Source organism: Culex pipiens, chromosome 3, assembly GCF_016801865.2.
Source record: "Culex pipiens pallens isolate TS chromosome 3, TS_CPP_V2, whole genome shotgun sequence".
In the NCBI taxonomy this organism is placed as follows: Eukaryota; Metazoa; Arthropoda; class Insecta; order Diptera; family Culicidae; genus Culex; species Culex pipiens.
The window spans coordinates 95,153,802-95,174,733 of NC_068939.1; the positions used below are offsets into that span (position 1 = coordinate 95,153,802).

General features: G+C 39.3%; 1 protein-coding gene across 17 annotated transcripts in view; it reads right to left on the bottom strand.

Annotated features, from left to right (window-relative positions):
• Positions 1-20,932, bottom strand: part of LOC120422695 (CUGBP Elav-like family member 4) — a 948,890-nt gene that overhangs the window by 68,250 nt on the left and 859,708 nt on the right. For all 17 annotated transcript variants that reach the window (XM_052710106.1, XM_052710115.1, XM_052710113.1 and 14 more), the window contains one exon: positions 16,057-16,136. In XM_052710106.1, the coding sequence (XP_052566066.1) occupies positions 16,057-16,136 (80 nt within the window). The remainder of the gene's footprint in view (positions 1-16,056; positions 16,137-20,932) is intronic.

Consider the following 20,932-nt stretch of genomic DNA (forward strand, 5'->3'; position numbering starts at 1 on the left):
TTCTTTACGATATTTACGATAATTGATTTTTGGAGGGCATTTCCGATGACCAAAAAGCCATTTTGTGTCATTGGTTCACCCATACAAGTCTCCATAACTTTGACAGCTGATATTCATGATTTCATGAACAAAAATTCATGAATATTCGTAAAAATATTTTAGCCATGATTAAAAGTCATAAATTCATGAATTCTTATTCACGGTTTCAATCTTGAAAATCTGGAAAAGTATCACGAAATCATGAATAAAATTATTAACGAATCCATGAATCAAAATTCATGATTTCTAGCTCACTTTTTCCCGTGTATTATTGAGGACTATTCAGGAATTCTTCAAAATCTGTATTATTTTATTTTTTAAATACGTTTTTTGCGGGGTTTTGTCCCTTAACTCCGCAATTTTGCAGTCATGATTTTTTGAAAAAAGAAGTTTTTTTTTGAATAAATAGTATTTAACAGAAATGTTGATAATGTGCATCGTTTTTCGAGATAGGGGAGCGTTCTTTGATTACGTAACGCAAACATAGATTTTTAGACTCCTTCCCTCCTCCCCAAATTTCAATTCAAATTTTCACAACAAACTGCGTTACGTAATAAAAGGACGCTCCCAAATCAATGTCTGATTTTAACTGAAAATTTGCAGTGTAATTAGTATAACAATTCTTGCATGCAGACTTGTCGAAAAATCTCGGAATCCTGTTGATGAACCTCAGCCATGTTTTGATATGATATGTGAAATTCTCCTAGGTTTTCGTTAAAAATATTGTAAGATATTGGCTCTTTGGTCCAGACACCGTTAAAAACGGCATTCGATGTTTCGTAAGACTTTTTCAAATGTTGAGATATATTTTAAAAATCTTAAACTTTTTTTTTATGAAAATCAAACTTATCATCTTTCATTTGCGCCCACGACAGCTAAAATCTGTTAAAATGGAGCAAAAGTGGTTTTTGTGAAAATCGACGAAAATTGTCATTTTACGGACCACCCTATCACGGCATAGTTCACCCTATTGGCCAAACAAAAAAAAAATACGGATCTAATTATCTCGGCACGGGAACCCCCAGTCTAATTTTAAACAAATCGAAGCACTTTAATAATTTATTGTTCATTAGGAAATGCTTCACAACTTCTAAGACCGAAAAGATAAGTTGAAAAGCTGTTGATCATGAGATCAGCAAAAATAAATATTAAAATATGTTGCATGTTTTGAAGGCGTAATCAATTGTTTTCGTGGAATTCACATATGAAATGCTTAGTGAAATTTCACAGTATAATCTGAGCTAACCAGCCAGGACCTCAATCTCCTCGAACCCAATCCCGATTGGTCCCGAGAATCGATTTTGACCACGAGAGCCAGCAATCAACCATTAGCGCCGGCGGGGCTTCATCTGGTCACCCCTAAAACCCCTCTCCCCCCCATACCCCGAAACCAATCAAACGCTTCTTCCAACAAAGAACCGGGACCTAAATCAATGTTTACGCGTTATTTGCGTTTGTGGACCCATTTTTTATGCCTCCGCTTCCAAAAAATCCTCAACCACCCCCAGCCCTTCCAATGGAAGATTATTTATATTGTTACGGCGAGCCGTAGCCCAGCCGTCCGTCGAGTCGTTTGTCCAATCAGCCGAACACGACCGGAGGAGAGCTCCGGAATCGATCAGAGGATTTCGGTCGAGCGTCCGTCGATTGATGAACACTGCCCCGCTTTTATTGGTTCCCCAACCATGCCGAGGAATCCCCGGAATCCGTCCGTGTTTATCTTGTTCGAAAGTTTCTTCCGCTTGGACGCTCCTCGCAGAGCAAAGACAGCGGACTTCTTTCATCTGGACGGGTTTGAGCCTAGTTTGGCCGGTTTACTGTGTGTGCGTGCTTCCAATCGATTGGTGGAAAGTTTATTATCCACGAGGTAATGATTGAGCTGGGAATTGCTGGGCCGCAGGTTCATTGTGGTTGTTTCGGAACGGAGGATTGGGCCCGAAATTACTGTGGAGGGATCGAGGTGTGGTCTGCCTCGCAAAAGGAGTTTTGGTCATTTTGTAGAATACTGTTCTTAATGTTTTCTTGCTTGAAGTGTACAGGACAGAATTTGCAACCAAAACAGTTAAAATACCGTCCAATATAGTCATTCTTTCTCTTTTGAAAGTAGTTCCGAGTAGTCTTGACACATTCTACATGTGCGTCAGCTTGGCCAAGGGAATTTTGTCACACGTGCAACCCGACTACATTTTTAATTATAACTCGAGACTCCGACAACCAAATTCAACCAAACCTCGAGACAATGAAACGAATGGTCAGCCAAAAACGTGTTTGTTATTGTTTACATTGCGTGCTTTGGCAAAACGTCAAGAAGCTTTAAGATGAGGCAACAAGGCAACCTCGGAACTCACAAATTTGCTGTAGCACTGCATGGATAACTTGATGATTTCGTCATTGGTAGGCAGAAGAACTGACTTGTAGAACAATAGCTTGGTTACCACAAAATGTCAGCAAACGATATGATTTGGTTATGAGATTGGTTTAGATAACTAATTGGAAGCAATCTTTCAACTCCATAAACCACATTGTTTCAACACGAGCACCCAAACTCTCGTTTTCAGCTTTACCAAATGGAGCAGTGCAAAATTGAAAACAAACAATCCTCCCAAAAAAGTACAGCAATCGAGCATTCTCTTGATCACGAAAGTCAATCCTCTGCCGAGGCATTCGCCAAAAACAGAGAAAAAGCTCTCGCAAATCCTGACGTTCAAATATTTATGCCAGCAAACCAACTGATTCTCGTGGTTCGTTCGAACCTTCGCCCGTACATCGCTCCTTAATAGTTCAATATTTAATATTTGCTTCGAGTATTTGGGGATCAGTCTGTTGCTCGTTTGGGGCGTCCTTGTCGTCCCTGATTGGTGATAATCTTGCATCATCGTTTGGAGAGAGCTTCTCCGTCGCAGTTTTTTCCCACTCTGATTGAATGTGATTGAGTAAGAGGTGAATATGTGTTCGCTCTGGTGTTTGAGGTTGCGGGGGAGGGAATAATGGATCCTCTCGGAGGTGTAAGCTTTAAATTGACATGTTGATGGGGCGTGAGGGAGCACGGCAAATACCCGTGGAATATTACACACCACTCCGGTTGGAAAATGGGTTCGCTTTTCACACTTGGCGAACGGAAATGGCGGCGGGCAAAAAAGCGGAAAAACATTAAATTAAATGTTAACGATCGTAATGATAATGGTGATAATTCCGATGGTGAGAGGGCGAGCGCAGGAAAAAAAGTGGAAACGCTCGCTGAAAGCAACATTCCTGTGGGATTTGGTTGGGGTGGGGTGGGGGATGTTTTAGAAAGAGAGATTCCATGAGCGCAGAAAGCACCGTGAGGTAATGGCTTTATGGCTGGTTTTACGAGGAGGTTTCAAGGTGTTGTAATGATGCATGAACTGAACATTTCAAGAGCTTTAAGGTTAAAGGTTGAAGATTTAATAAACAACTCGAATACATTCCAACCAAAAACAACAAGCATTATTGAGCCACTCAATTTTGCGCCAGCCAAGCCCTAGTTACCGCTAGCAAAGTTAATCTCGGTATCGATATCGGCCACCTCCCGGGGACCGAAATCTAATTTGCCAACAACAGACCATCTGCCCGGTCCATCCGGCCGGCGTGAACTCACTTTATCTGGAACTCGACCACAACAACAACAAAAAGGGCACGCGAGCCTGTTTTTGCTTCACGCGCCCATATTTTCTCGAAATATTGAACGCAGCATGATGTCCAAGTCCACCCACCCACAGCTGACTTGGCGTTGAGGGATCATTGGAGTTAGGAAGACATTTTGGGATTTTTATAAAACTTCTCGGTCTTGATTAAAATGGACAGGGGCTAACTTTTAAACTATAGGCAGAGTTGCTTGCCAAAATTTGAAAAAGGAAGAAACAATTTTATTTGAAAAATATGAAAGCTTGAATCTATGTTTGTGTTTCAAAACGAGTTGATGTGTACTTTGAATATACAGTCGATTCTCTGGCTGGCTCTGGCACTTCTTTATCTCAATATTGCTCCATCTACCGATGAATTCTTCAATGCCTTCTTTGATTCTCATCATTCTCTATATTCCAATGCAAATAGGCAAATACCAAAGTGTAAACAAAGATCCTATCCTGCTCACGTCAGTTGATGTCAGGATAGACTCTTTGTTTACACTTCGACATCGGCCTATTTACATTGTTTTGCTTGATTTTCTCTTCCTCCAATCTCTTCCTCGACACTACATTGAATTCTTTGTGCTTTCAAAATCTCTTCCGGTTGTCAATAATTGTATCTCATGGCTTGCATAGACAGTAGTTGTCTTTGCGAAACGGAATATTGACAACCGAAGAGTCGTCTTATGACACGCTGAAATTACCGTTGAACTTCCGCTTGTCAATATTCAAGGGACCATCGAAGAAGAGAATCATCAGTTCACAAAACGTTGCAAAATAACAAACGAGAACATCACTGCAACGTCCGGCAAACAAACAACAAACAAAAACAAACAATTGTTTCAATCCTGAGATATTCAATAAAAACCGAAAAAACTCCTTGCAATGTTGTCACTTTTCATGTGAAAGAAGTTTCAATATTGTTGTGCTATCTTGACATTGCCTGAAAATTGATGTAAGTGTGACAATTGGTCAAAGGGATCTCAGGTAAGACCGCGTTTGACACAAGTACGAGCTCGACTACCGTAAACATATGCAATTGAAAATCGCGACTCCAACAACAAAATTCAACCAAACTTCAGGAAACTGCACAGGATTGTCAACCAAACTTAACGGGCTTATAATTGTTTGTTATTGTTATTGTTTATTCAAGGTCAAGCATTTAAACGAGTTTTCTCGGAACGTCAAACAGCGTCAAACACCCTTTAATGCATCGTTTCGCAAAGGAAAATGCAAGCCATGAATAAGTGAAATTGATAACCGAAAGAGATTTTTACAGCAAGAAGAATCCAAGGAACCGTGGAAGAAGAGATCCTTCAAATAAGAGAAAATATCGAGAAATGAAGAGACTAGAAGTATGCAGTTTGAAAGGACTGAACTTGGCTCTCCTCTCTCGCGCTCGAAAAATCGGTAAAAGGAAATCGATTTCTCTACACCACTTGTAGGTGTAATGTCACACGTCTAAAAATGACCTGTCACTGTTCGTAGTTGAACAATGTTTGTAAACAAAACGAAATGAATAACTAAAAATCAATCAGTAGAAGATTATTTGTGATTCTCATTGTTAGCACCACTTAAGGTGCTAACATGAAAATCACAAAAAAATCTTCTACTGGTTAATTTTTTCGCTAAGTTCGGGAGCTATTTTTTCGTGTTTCATCTCCTCTGAGATTCGCGGTGAAAATGTTTTTCTTTTGCGATTTTTCCATCCCTAGCGGAGTGTCAAAAGTACAACTAAACTAAAACAAATATTGTAATTTTCTCATTCTTTTTATGTTATAAAATCCATTCAAAATAGGCTGAAAATAAGTAATCTGCAAAATTATGTTTATATCTGGGACGGAAATAGGTTATTATTAAACCAGTCGAACAATGCAAAAAAATTCCATATCTGGATTTATCTGGCAAACGTCATATCCGTTTGCCAGATAATTCTGGAAATGGCTACCGCTGTAAGCATGCATTACTGACATTGGCATTTTGTTTCTAAGAGATTAGATTTTTAGCTCAAGGAAAGCCACTACCGAGACAATTCTTGTTTGAAAATTTGAAAATATTAGCTATTTTTTTAATTTAAATTTAGTGGACAGAAGATTTCGTCATTTTGAAATCAGGAAACGAATTTTTCAGACTGTCTTGCCCTAATTCCCCCTTTTCCAGCTTTCCAGCTGGCGTTCCATATGGACGCCACTCCATGATAACAAGCGAACAACAACGGGCAGCATACTTCCACCAAATTCCCACCCAATCGAATAGTATGGCCCAGACAATTCCCGCCCTATTTTTGCTCAATTTTCGACCCAACAGCCTCTTCGCTTCCGGAAAACCCCACGTGTTCACATATATAATTTTGTATTTATCTTCCTCTTCCGATCCGATCGGGGGCCCACTTTCCGAAAATCCTCGAGGTGAGCCTCTGGAACGCAACAGAAAAAAAACCCTTCGACACCAGGTGTACCTGATGGGCCAGAGTCGAGTTCAGCTAGTAGCGCCATGTGGCGCCGTACAGTAGGGTAGGGTAGTCATCAATGAGACACTTTTGGTTTTCAACTTTCAACGATTTTTCTAATTTTTTCATCAGCATGTTTTAATGAGCTTTTAGTTGCATTATCATTCTTTTAATGTGTTCTAACATTGACAAAAATATGAGATCGATCCGACATCTACAGCCAGAGTTATTCAACTGTCTCATTGTAGACGCACTTGGCAGGAACAATGAGACAGGTGGGGAACAATGAGACACTCTACGAAAATCAACATTTTTCTAGCAAAACATCATGTTTTTGTATTGTTCCATTGCAGGTGACTTGCCTTGAACATTTTAGAGCAATTTTGCCAACATGAAACTTGTAATAACAAAAGTTACACTAAAAAGTATTTCAATTTTGTAAAATCCATATATTTATACCAAATAACTTTGTATTTTTGGTTAAATGAAGTTAAAACTCCATAAATATGCCAAAAATCACTTTTAATTCATGTTTTGAAAGATTTCCATAGATTTTGAAAAGTTTAATGAAGAAAAATCAAAGTGTCTCATTGTTACCCATGAGCTGAAATGAGTGGGGAACAATGAGACAGTCCTGGATTCTGGGTATATTCTAAGTTTTGGCCAAACCTAATGAAAGGACATTGTAGCCCAACTCAATCCCTATGGAACGTCGAAAGAAATTTGAAGAAATATTAGTTTTGGTGTAAATGGCAGCCTACGAGCGAAAAAGTAATTTTTGTCCATAATTTACTTTTACACCCCAGAATCAAACATTTATGAATAACTTTTCAAGGGAGCGTCCATAACCAAAGCCATTAATATGGCAGACGTGTATCCAGTAGACACACCTTTCCCCCAAATATGAGCCTGATTGGTTGAAACTTCGACTTGTGAGAACCATTTTATCATTGTTCCCCGTGTCTCATTGATGACTACTCTACCCTAGTAGATTTGAAGACAATATTGTCGGGCAGCGGATGCTGTCGTCCGCAGAACGCCCCTTTATCCGTTGCCGATCGATACCCGGTTTCACAGCTGGAGGGATTCGAAGATGCCACGTGGCCACACCGCTAGACGACGACGACTTCGTCGTCGTCGATGCACATGTAGCACTCAATTTACTTTTATTATTCCTTTGTTTATTCGCTTTTATTCATTTTATTCTCTGTTTCCATTCTCGTTATTAGATTCCGTTTCTGGGGGTGTCCTGTGGTGAACTAGTTCGATTCGTGGTCCTTGTTTTTGGGTTTGGGGGTTTGTTTTTTCGTTCGTCTTCATGGCCACACTGCACATTCGCTCTCCCCTCCCGCAGTCTAAATAGGTGCGATATTGGCAATACTTGTTTGTTTGTCGGGGTGGTGATATCGTAAGCAAACCGATACCGATGACGCCATATTGCGACGAGTTTTAGCGAAAATACCCACTTGGGTATGTTTATGAGGGCACTCCGAGTCCGACATGTGGAATTGAAGTCAATGTGGGAGGCAGCAAAAAAGCGGACTCGTTTTGGTCTGGTTCTACTCAAGTGGTACGCGAACTGAAATTCAGCGAATTTGTACGATGATCACTGCAAACATGGGAATTGATTATTTTTGCGCCATAACTAGAACTGCGAGTCTCACCGTAATGAAAATTGAGGAAATCTACGGGTTACGATAGACCCAAGTAACATTTTTTCCAGGAGTTCTACAAGAGCTCTTCAAGATAGCTACAGCATAGCAGTTTGGACCGCGGTAGGATAAAACTCTCTTCAAGTACTCTTCCAAACTCCTGAAGAGGTTTTGAAGAGAATTTTATCCTACCGCGGTCCAAACTGCTATGCTGTAGCTATCTTGAAGAGCTCTTGTAGAACTCCTGGAAAAAAATGTTACTTGGGGAGTCAAGCATTGAACATATCCCAAATGAAGAAGTTGAGATTGCTAATTCAAACCAATCTTTAATTGAACATCAAATATTTTCAAGATTTATTCAACGATGGTAACGAAGCGATGACAGCCACTGCCCAAGATGCCAACCACAGCGGAGAAAACAATCCGACCTGTCCGGAGGCTGTTCGGAGTGGCTGTCATCAGCAGAGACGGCCCGTAATTACATGATGCGAACATCTTTTGTTCCTCCCACCCCTAATCTGGACCACCCCCAGGTTTTCTGGTTGAACGTTCTGATAAGCCAATATCAACAGAGCCCAGTTCACCTTCATCGATGATGTGCTCTTATTATTCATCACCTGTTAAGCTCAATAACGTTTATCATAATCGCCAGACGTCATTAGCAGCGCCCTCGAAAGGAGTTGGGCCGAAATGATAATAATTTATCCCAAGGAACATTCACAAAACACGCAAAAGTGTACCACCAATACCGGACTCAGTTCCACAATCCATCTTCCGGGGCAGCACTCCAATTCAGCAACCTCCACTCCAGATTGTGTCAGAAGCAACAATGGCAGCTAAACCCTGCCTCAAGGCTGGAAGTTGGGACGAGGGGAGGAGGTCGAAAAAGGAAACGTTTCTCCTAATGCCACCAAATCAACAACAGATGTGCGGTTGGTTTTTCGCTTTCGGACACACAGAATTTCAAATGATAATGTGTGCTGCTCCGGACCTCCGTCCCGGGAACGTCTGAGACCAAACTCACATGTTGCCAAAACGTTTATCAGCGTACTTAAGGGCAGTCGTTTTCGGGGGGAAGAAGCGCCCTTTTACATGACTCGTTCAATCTATCTCAAACTAGTAATTTTCATTGTTATCCTTCTTCCCAGCCAGCAGTAGAACTAGCAGTAGCAACAGTGTGGTAGAGGGTACGAAACGTATCAGAGAGTGCTGCCTGCCGGATGCTGGGGGATGTAAATCTGGGATGTATTCTCCGGGTGGTGGTCCGTCCCGGGTTAAGCCAACCCCAAGCTCTTGAGGCTTACTCTGTACGGTGTTCTTTTGCTGCTTTGAGCAATCCCGAACGAAAGTGGAGATTGATAGATATTAGCAAATGTGTCTTGCTTCTTTTCTGATGTGGCAATCTGTAGCTGGCTCTGTGTTCATCAACCATGGAGCGAGTGTGTGAAATATTTTTTTTTGAATTAAATATACTTTATTGAATCTTTCTTATAATCATTACATTTGGTTTACATAATAAGTGGTCAGCTGTGGCTCTTCAGCTTTAGTTTGCTTTTCGTGATTTAAACACTGTTCATTTTCTTAACTTTAAAAGTATATGATTTATCATTTTTGTAACACTAGGTACAATGAGGAAGGCAAAAATTTAAGAAAACATAACCTAACCTAAAACTAACTTAATCTTACCATAAACTAAACCAATCCTTGAATCAAGGGGTATTCAGATATAGCACATTTTTCCCTGAATTTCAAACATTTTTCTTGAATCTTCTGATCCAACATTTTTACTTCTGCTAATTCATGAACCTCACTTGATCTTGTCCAGCCAGGAACATTCAAAACCATTTTGAGTACCTTGTTTTGGACACGCTGGAGCTTCAATTTATGAGTTCTAGCGCAACACTCCCAAACAGGTACTGCATACTCAATAACGGGGTAAATTATTTGTTTGTAAACTGCTAGCTTATTTTTCAAAGATAGCTTTGATTTTCTGTTAATTAAAGGATACAAACACCTGATGAGAATGCTGCACTTGTTCAATATTTTATCTACATGCTGCCGAAACAATAGTTTCGAGTCAAGTATGAGATCTAAATAGACAACTTCCTTTGACCAGGGTATCGAAACATCATTCATTTTAATCAAAACATCATCCTTTGGGACAAATCTGGCCGATTTGGAAAGTGGAAAAATGATGGTTTGAGTTTTGGCTGCGTTTATGCGAATTTTCCAGTCGCCAAAGTATTCGGAAAGAACGTCAAGACCCTTCTGAAGACGGCCAACTAAATATCTGGTTATTTTACCCTTATAAATAACGGCAGTGTCATCAGCAAAAAGTGACAACACACCATTACCAGGAAGAGTAGGCAAATCAGATGTAAAAATATTGTACAGAAGTGGGCCAAGAATACTTCCTTGGGGAACCCCAGCATCAATGTTGAATAATCCAGAAGCAATCCCATTCAGAAAAACCCTGAACGATCTCTCCGAAAGATAGTGCTGGATAATTTTGATAAGATACATTGGAAAACCGTATAAATACAGTTTATGTATCAAACCATCATGCCAAACATTGTCAAAAGCCTTCTCAACATCCAACAAAGCCATAGCAGTTGATTTAGACTCAAGCTTGTTCTGCTTGATGATTTTAGTTACTCTCGTGAGCTGATGAGCAGTATTATGACCCTTTCGGAAGCCAAACTGTTCATTCAAAATTATATTATTATCGTTGGTAAAATCCAAAAGCCTTGAATAGATGACCTTCTCAAAGAGTTTGGACAGACTACTCAAAAGACTAATGGGACGATAACTTGTTGGCGATGTTGGATCTTTTTGAGGCTTCAAAATTGGTATGACTTTGCCCAGTTTCCAATTGGTGGGGAAGTAACCAAGTTGCAAACATTTATTGAAAATATTGGCTAGATGCTGAAAGAACTGATCACTCTGTTTTTTCAACACTAGATTAAAAATGTTATCAAAGCCTGGAGCTTTCATATTTTTCATTTGTTTTACTGCAACTTTGACTTCCTCACCAGAAACTTGGGAATCTGCAGGAAATTCAAAGGTAGAGTCATTGATTGTTGAAATACTATTGGCAACTGATGTTTCTTTACGGCTGGTCATGGAAGCGCCAAGATTATGTGAACTAACAAAATGAAGCCCAAGTGCATTTGCCTTTTCCTCGGATGTAATCAAAGGAGAATCCTCAACATTAAGAGGAGGAATAGGCTATGGTTTATTTTTAAGAACTTTTGAAAGTTTCCAAAATGGTTTTGAATAATTCCCAAGCTGGCTTACATGTTTTGAAAATTCTTGATTTCTGATATTGTCAAGTCGGTCTTGTATGATTTTGTTCAAATTGTTAACTGAAATCTTTTTGTCATAGTCCCCAGTCCGTTGATATTGTCTCCTATAAACATTCCTAAGTCTAATCAAGTGTTTAGTATCTACGTCAATATCAGTTACCTTAAAATTAACAGGAACCTCCCGAACGTTGGCAGCCTCTGCTTGGTTGATAGCCTGCTGGATCACCTCCAGCGAACGATCAATATCAGCAGAAGTTTCCGGCTGTTGATCATAGTCGATGTTGCTGTCGACCACTTGCTGAAACTGCTGCCAGTCAACGTTGTGGTAATCTTTCCGGGTTGATTGCCGCTGCGGAGTAACGGAAGCTCCAACCTCCACAACCACCGGATAGTGATCAGAACTCAACTCTTCAAACACCTCAGGATGAGCCACGTTCTCAGCCATATTGGTAATGAAGAAGTCGATGATTGAGTGATTCCCAGACCGAGCCACCCTCGTTGGACGATCCGGACTCACAACGTTGTAGTATCCGTTTTGCAGATCGTTGTGCAGAATCACTCCGTTCCGATTCCTCCTGCTGTTGCCCCAAACTTCATGCTTCGCGTTGAGGTCACCAGCAATGATGTACTTTGCGCTCCGCTGGGTCAGCTTCTGGATATCGCTCTTCAGTTTTGCTGCTGAACCATCTCTGGAATTCACCTGACGTGGGCAGTATGCAGCAATGAAGAGTACTGGGCCAACCGAAGTGGGAATTTCCACTCCAACGGCCTCGATGATGTCCAGCTTAAAGTGTGGCAGCCGGCGTGGCTTGAGATCACGATGAACAGCGACAAGCACACCTCCTCCTCCAGAGGTGGTCCTATCGAGCTGCGTCGCGATTTTGTAGTTTTGTAGATAAACTTTTTCACCGGGCTTCAGATGAGTTTCCGTGATGGCAGCTACGTCGATCTCCTTCTCGCGAAGAAAATCCACCAGCTCTAAGTTCTTCCTCCTAATAGAGCAAGCGTTCCAATTCAGCAGCTTGAGGGACCTACGATCCATACTGGATGACGAACGAGGTCAGCACTTCAATCTGCTGGGTCTTGGTTTTGCATCCACGCAGTGCAGCGGACATCTGTTTGAAAATATTGAGGAGTTCGGTTGAGGTGTAAAGATCATTACCATTTTCCTCAACTGCTGGTTCTTGGGTTGGTCTTGGCTCCTGGCTGAAGCCCGGTGGTGGCGTTCTCGGCTCCTGGCTGGAACCCGGCCGTGGATGATTCATCTCAGCTCTCTTCCTGGGATCCAACGGCAACGGTGCCAAGTTCGGGACCTGGCGTCGCGGTTGAAGAGGTGGAAAATTTTGCTCCACCAGGGCTGGAGGAGTTCTACGACGCTGAGGCTGATTCTTCGTCGATGCTTGCTGCCGAATTTTCACGAACTCAGCTCTCTTGGGGCACTTTCGGTCGGTTGACGAATGCTCACCGTTGCAGTTGAGGCACTTCACCAGCGAATCTTGGATGCACTGGGATGTGATGTGCGCATCGGTACCACATTTGGCGCAACGACGCTTCAGGTGGCAGTTCTTACCTCCGTGCCCGAAACCCAGGCAGTTGAAGCATTGTGTGACGTCACGATGCACTGGTCGGTATCGCTCCCACGACACGATAATGTTGAAAACCGCTCGAATTGCCTTCAGCTCAGGAAGCGTCGTCGATCCCTTAGCCAAATGCAGCAGGTAGAGCTGGTCACGGTACTTGATGTCTTTGTTGCGTCGGCTCATTTTGTGCACGGCCAACACATCCAGTTTCAAAACTTTTAGCTCGGCAGCTAATTCCTCCACTGGCATGTCGTACAGACCTCTGACGACGATTTTGTACGGCTTATCCATGACGACATCATGGGTAAAGTACTCCGCCTCGTTTTCGGTCAAGTAATCCTTGACCAGTTGATAGTGCTGCCTGGATTGCACCAGCACCTTAAATCCGTCCTGACACAGACGAATGTTGCCTTGGACTTTCCCAGACTTGATGAGTTCAACAAGCCCCGCACGAAAGTCGATCGTTGCTGCTGATTGCCTCACATAAAAAGGAGGCAGTTTCTCCTTTCGCTGTTTCACTTCATTCTCCTTTGCTTCCGCTACCTGGTCCTCGTCAGGCAGTCCAGCGAACTTGTTGTTCTTCAAAAGCTGCTCCTCGTGCGATGAAGAGTTCTCCTCCTCCTCATCCATCGGTACAGTACCGTCGCTCTTTTTCGTCTTTTTGCTGTTCGATGTCACTTCCAAAAGCACCTTCCTTTTGGAAATTCCCGGTTTTTGGCCATCAGTTGAGGCCTCAACCTTCCTTTTGGAAATTCCCACTTTTTTGCCTGCTTGAGCCGCAGGTAGGGCAATATTGCCGGCGTTTTGCGCCGGGACGCGACGAGTCATGTTGATTCAGACAACCTTCACCAACGAATGCTCGGATAACAATGATGCGAGTGTGTGGATGTTCTCGCCGAGATATGGAAAGTCGATCCGTCGTTGAAAGCAAGAAGGAAAAATAATCCTTATTAGGAACGAGTTATACTTTGGGATACCTGGTGGGCAATTGGGCTAGGGTTGTCCGGGGGAAAAAGGTCATATTCCATAGATGGGTGACCTTCAATCGTTGGAAGGGGGAACTCTGGTTATCGGAAGATTCTTTTGATTGATAATCGTTACGTTTTCTCTTGTTGAAGGATCAACATAGAGCTTGATTCACGTGAAACCGTTACGCAAACTAGGTTACCAACAGAACTAGGAAAGAATAATCTTATCTTTGTAGTGTTCCAACTAAGGTATTAGAAAAGTCATGCAAATAATACGAAAGTCTTGAATTTTGACTGATTTTCCATATATTATTTTCCATATAATTTTCCATACAAAAATGATGTATGAAAATTCAAAAACTAGTATCTTTTGAAGGAATGTTTTGATCGATTTTGTGTCTTGGGCCAAGTTGTAGGTATGGATAAGAACTACACTGAAAAAAATATAATACACGGTAAAAAAAATTAAGATGATTTTTAATTTCACTTTTTGTCACTAACGCTTGATTTGAAAAAAAAAAACACACAATTTTTTAATTTTTATTCTCTGATATGTTTTAGGGGACATCAAATTCCAACTTGTCAGAAATTTCCAGAATGTGCAAAAAATCTTTGACCGAGTTATACATTTTTTAATTTGAAATATTAGTCGAAAAAAAAGGTCAATTTAATTTTTTGATGTAAAATCGAATATATAATCAAACGTACATTAGTAAAATTTTAATAAATTGCACCGTTTTCAAGCTATAGCCATTTTAAAGGTATTTTTTTGAAAATAGTCGCAGTTATTCATTTTTTTAAGTAGTGTCCATGTTTGCCCACTTTTGAAAAATATACTTATAAAAAGGCTGAGAAAATTCTCTATATTTGTCTTTATGGAACTTTGTTGATACGACCCTTAGTTGCTCAGATATTGCCATGTAATGATTAAAAAATAGGAAAATTGATGTTTGCTAAGTCACACCCAAACAACTCACTATTTTCTAATGTCGATATCTCAGCAATTAATGGTCCGATTTTCAATGTTAAAATATAGAACATTCGTTAAATTTTCCGATCCCTCCGAAAACTATTTTTTTTAAATAAAGAATAACATTTCAAAAGGACCAAACATTCAATATTACGCCCTTTTGAAACGTTAGTCTTGATTTAAAAAAGAATATTTCAAATAACCAAATTTCAGAGACACCATCGTCAGTTCAGTTCCTGCGAATTCAACAGATTTATAATAATTATCCAGAGTGTAAAAATGACTGGCAACCTGTTTGTACCTCCAACTCCACTCCGCCCAAAATTTCCCCCAACACACTGCTTGAATGTCACTCCCGCCAGCAAACAAGTTGTAGTTTTTCACACTTCACGCTCCGCGTGCCACCACGGGACCCACCCCCGTGCTACGTCACCGGAATGCTCGCGCGTAAAAATTAAACGAATTAACAGCGATGTTTGACATTTTCATAAACTTCACGCATAGATGGGAGCTAATTTTATTAAAATATTCATGAAAACGGAACGAGGCGCACATTTCCCCCACCCCCAACCCCTTCCCTTTAACCCTAGTTGCGAAGTAAAAAATCGTGTTCAAATTCCAAACTTCAACCCGGCCCACCCTCCAAAATAACCCTGATTTCCAAAGTGTTTGCCATCCGGTTCCGGCCGCGTGACGTTTTGTAGCGCGACGGTGGGGCACGGAAAAAGGGTTGCAAATTAAATTAAGTGACACGCAATCACTTTCCATTTTAGACTTCCGTCGTCGGCGGGCCTTATTCGGGACGGTGGCGCTAGAAATTGAGCGCCTTGTTTTCGGTGAGGCGTATCGACAGGCTCGAGTAGGTTCCGGACGGATTTTGGCACGGAAAGTTCAGTAGGGATTTTGAATTTTGGAGAAATTTATATTTTGTCAATATGCTCTCAAATTGAAAGTAAAATCAAACTAAAAACAAAATCCTTACGTCAAAATTTCAAATTGATATGCTTTTGGGAAAAACATGTATGATAAGTGGCAATATTACATGGAGTTTTTTTTTGTTTCATATTTTAGATTTAAGGCTGGTTTATCAGTTTGCACGCGTAAATGTGTCTTGTGCACGATTTTGAGGAAACAATTGTATTACGAATGGCAACATTGCACGAAGTCACAGTTGTTTTTTTTAATTTAATAAAGAATTAATAGCCATGATATATTTTAAAGAAATTTTTGATTTCCAACTTTCAGTACCTTCCTAAATTGCTCACTGAAAGCTGACTTTTAACGTTTTCTTCAAAAGGACCCTCCTTAAAACGGAAGCGTTCCCAGCAAAAAAATATCGAAAAACTCAACAGCCCCGGAGACCTTCCAACGGACCCGGGTTTCTTTCTTGTTCAGGGCCCACGAATTCCTGAGACGGAGCTCCGCTCCGACGACATCGCTACTTACCGGCATAGTTTGACTACCGTGAAGAGTTGTTATAGCAGCTTGAGCTTCTTGATGCGAGGTAAATTTTACAAAGGCGCAACCTGGAAAAAGAGAGAGAGAGTGGAAAAGAAGCGAAACGTCTTTTTAGTAAGAGGAAAAATGAGATCCAAGAGGACGAGCAACGGGTTGAACAACTTCAAGGTTGGTTGTGTAATTATGGTTAGAGCGACGACGAGCAATCTCAGCGCAAAATGGAGTGAATCCCCACCCCGCGTTGGAAATTGTTTGCGTGAAAATAATGGCTGATGGGGGTTGGAACTGGAGCGGGGTGGGGTTTCCTGACGATGTCGATAATTAATTACGAGAGTGTAAAATAATAGCGACTGCGAGCTTCAAGTGGTATCTGGTGAAAGAATGAGAGCGATTAAGTTATTTTTGAAAAAGGGGTTTGGCCGAACTTTCAGGAAAATTTAAAGCGTTAGACAGAGCCCAATGATTGGAATAGCCTGATTGAATTTAAGCCAGAATAACTTAAGATGATTAAAATTCAAGTTTAAATTCATTTTACCAAATTTACCATTTTTTACCAAAAGGAATTCCAATTTTATGCTGAGGTATCATAATCATTGATCCAAAAGTATTGTGCAATGCTTAAAAATGGTGGCTTATTTGAATTAAAATGGAAAAATTAATGCTATAAAATGCCATTTTTAAAGTAAGCAATGGATTGCATAAAGGAGCTATTAGACTATGACAAACAAACTCGCACTTTTTTGTGTTTGACAGTTTGCCAAACTCACAAACATAGCCAAATGTATGGCTATGATTGTGGCTGACGTTTTTGCAAACAAATCGTGGCAAAAAAACAAGGCAGGCAAACTGTCAAAAAGTTTGTTTGTTTGCGAGTTTATTTATTTGTTTGTTTGTCGTAGTCTTAGGACAAACTCGCAAACAAACAAACTTTTTGACAGTTTGCCTGCTTTGTTTGTTTGCAGAAACGTCAGCCTGCATACATTTGGATTCGTTTGTGAGTTTGGCAAACTGTCAAACACAAAAAAGTGCGAGTTTGTTTGTTTGCCATAATCTAATACTTCCTTAAGTCTTTTTCAATAAAAACGGAGGGGCGGTACGACCCCTTTGATTTTTGAACATGCGAAATAAGACATGTTTTTCAATAGTTTGAAGCCTAGAATGGTGATGAGATGGACATTAAATTTTGGTGTTAAAGAGACTTTTATGTATAATTGTACCAAATCTAATTCTAAATCTAACTGCAAGAATATAATATCATTAATGCCGAAAGTTTAGTATGTGGAAATATTTTATTATCAGCTCTCATTTCGTTACTTGTTTTGAAACAAGGTTCACAATCAATGCAAATTGTTTCAATGAATCAGCTCTAACCTCTGCTTCAGCTATAATTTATTCCAAACAATTCTAATTACCGAACCATTCACCCCACAAATTTGCACATTCTCCCAGCGCAGAGTCAAAATTGGCCATTTTGCATATCAGTGCGGGAAAAATCTGGTCCCGTTCCTCCCTCGCGTCGACTCGTGCCCTCCGCCCAACGAAACCCAACAATGTTGTCGAACATGAAACGAGCTAATTAAAACCATCATCAGTCTGGTCTTGGTTGTTTTTGGGCTTCGGCCTTCCTCCCCTTCACTGTTCCCCCCTCACCCGGGCCGCCGCCATTTTCCGGCAAAATTGTGAGCTGCGCCAGGACAAGGAAAAATTCCTTCCTTTCTCAAAAGAGAGGCAAATATTTCGAATCGAAATTCAAACCCTTCAAAGCCCCCCGCGTGGCAGGAAGGAAGCATGAATGGGAGCAGGGCGAGTAGTGGGAATCCGTCCAAATGCGGATGGAGAAAGGGAAATTTTCAATTTTGGCTCCCGCTGGAACCTACCCCCGGTGAGGACGCCCGAAGGGCGGAATGTTTGTCTGATATGACCACGACGGGGGTGGTAGAAACTGTCGGTAACCAAGGCAATTTTTCTCCGATTCCATCAGTGTGGAACAGCTTTTTTTTTTTCCTCCGCACAAATTCAATCCATCTGCACTTGTGCACTTGTTACGGGAGAGTCAGATTTCCCAGAGGCAAATATTTTTCAATCTTGCCCACCACCGGAATTGAGTGGGTTCGCGGACATCGGAATGGATCGATGGCGACTCCCAGCGTCGACAAAATCAATGAAATGCAAAATGATGAAATTGAAATCAATTACGAGATGATTTGATTAGTGTGTGTGCGCTGATCGTGCATGAAAAAGTTTTTCCATGGTGGGAAATGTTGACTGGGGCGAGGTTGTTAACCTGTGTTTGCCGGATTGATAGTATTTTTCAGGGATGGATGCAAATTTTACCTTTTAGGTTATAAAAAACAAAATTGTTTTTTAACTTTTATGAACTTAATGATTTAATGAAAATATAGAAACTTAAAAAATAATTACTAACATTTTTTAAACTGTTAATTTTCTTCTAATTTTCTGGTACTCTAAATGTTTAATTGAATCATTTGTGATTTTTCACTCTGATTTCATTTTGTCATCATTGCCATGTAAATTTCGCGTCAATATCAATATTTTGACAACATTCCATAAGCAAGTTCTACATGTGTTAATACTTTTTGTTAACAATTATTCCTATGCTATGGAAATTGTCATTATTCAATAATTGCGTCCACAACACATTTAATTAAGATCAAAAAATCTATCAGTGGCTTCAAGAAGGCAACAACTGGCACATGCTGATAAATTTTGGAGAAGAAATTCGTTAAATTGAATTCATTACAGAAAAATTTATACTGATGATCAATTTTCTTCGAAAATGATCAACGGTTTCACCTTAAATTTAGTTTGTTTTTTTTTTCCAAAACAACCAACGCGCCATGGCTTTCCTATGTACATAGGACCTTTTGAAAAAGTAAGCGAGAAATATATTCCCAAATCATTTAAGATCATTGTTGGGATCATATTTGAGCTGAACGCCTCAAAAATTTGATTCATCATCGGATAAAAATGTCTGGACTATAAAAGTTTAAAGTGGTCGCAAATTACAAGGTTTTTAAAGAGTAAAAGTTTGATGAAGAATTTGAGATTCTAGTCGATTTAAAGCAAACAAATAATATAAAAAAACGAATTTTGATTTTCCTTCTCATAAAAACTTACCAAAGAGGAACAAAATTTTAAAAAAAGTGCATTTTAGTATTCAAATTTTAGATAACAGGCAATCACAGCTCAATTTTTGTTCAAAATATTTTAAACAAAACTTGAAAAGAAAATAATGATATTTTTTTGCTTTTAGCACATTTAATTATTTCTGAAATTTAATGGCCAAGGGTTTTTATTTTATTTTTTGACTTCGAATTTTTTAAACTTTTTCTTTAAGATTTTGGATTATTCTTTTGTGATTTTAACTTTTTGTACTTTTTGTTTTGGATGAAACGTTGTTCACCGATTCTTTTTGTCTAAATAAGCCATTTTGCGTCATTGGTTACATGCATGAGAGCTGACCATACAAAAGTCTGCTGAAAATGTTAAAAAAATCCGTTTTTTGAGAAGGAATTTTGGTTCAATTTTGTAAACTTTCTTTAAAAAAAAGTATATTTCTATTTGCAATCGAATAGAAATTAAATTAATCGAAAAGAACTGGAATGAAACCATCCTCTGAAATTTTTTTTTATGAAGTCAGGTCTTTTTGAGGGCTTTGAGTCAGTTTCGGAATTGGAGTCTCAACATTCTGAGTCGGATTCGGAGTTTCTTCGAAAATGTCCGGACTTCGCAGCATCAGGTCAAAATATTAAAAAATAGATTTCACAAAGGTTTCATTTTTGACATTGAAATTTGGACCAATATAATATTTTCCAAGATATCATCGATTGAAAATTAGGGCTTATTGGGTTCATTTAGATATATGTCTGAATGTTTAAAAGGAGTGATTTTGATTTATTTTAAAACTGTAAAACAAAACAAAACTCAAAAGTAGAATTCTAAGGTTTTACAAGTACTGAAAAAAAACTTTTATCTAACTATTGGTGAGTCTTTTTGTCTTAAATTGATTAAAAACAATTGTTCAACTTTTATATAATAATTTTGATCTAGCATGCTAATTTGATTATAAACTTTTTTTTAAAGTTCCCCCTAGAGCGTCCGATTTCTCGGGGTAACAAAATTCCCGGGAAATTTGAAATTATTGTGCAACAAAATTATAAATCATAGCGACTAAAAAAGTGGGTGTGGGGATCAATTTATGCCTTGGCTGCTTGTAAAAAAAACCTAAAACTTTAAGAAAATATATAAAAACAGGTTATAATGTCTTTCGATTCATACAGAATAGCAAACAAAATGTTTTTTTTTTGTTAAGAGCACATGACAGTGAGTTAAATGAATCCTTGCTCAAAAACCATGTAATTTCTTTTTAAATTTGTCTTTGTCAGTTTGAGAGAATATGATAAATTATAATATTGATAATTAAGTTGAAATGGAAAAAGAAATATAATGCAGAAAACATGTATGGCAAATTTTTTTTTCCAAAACAAATCTTATTGGTTTGAGCTCATGGATCGAATAAATAAGCATTGAATTCGTTTTAAAACTTGAAATAATTTTTCACCTGAAAATTTTGTTTTTTTGCAAACACTTGGCAAACACAATTCAAAGTTTACAAATATTTAGAGTGAGTTTTTGAAATATATTTGTATCTTTTGGGCCCTTTTATTTATACCAAGTATATTTTAAATAATGTTTTAATGATTCAGCCTTATAAATGACTTCAGTTAAATAATTTCCATAACAAAATAAAAGTACTTTAGAAGTTTAATTTTTGAACCTCTAACCTCTTACGCTCTTGGTAGCTCTAGCTCTAACCTAATTTTTCCTGCAAAATCCTATTTGA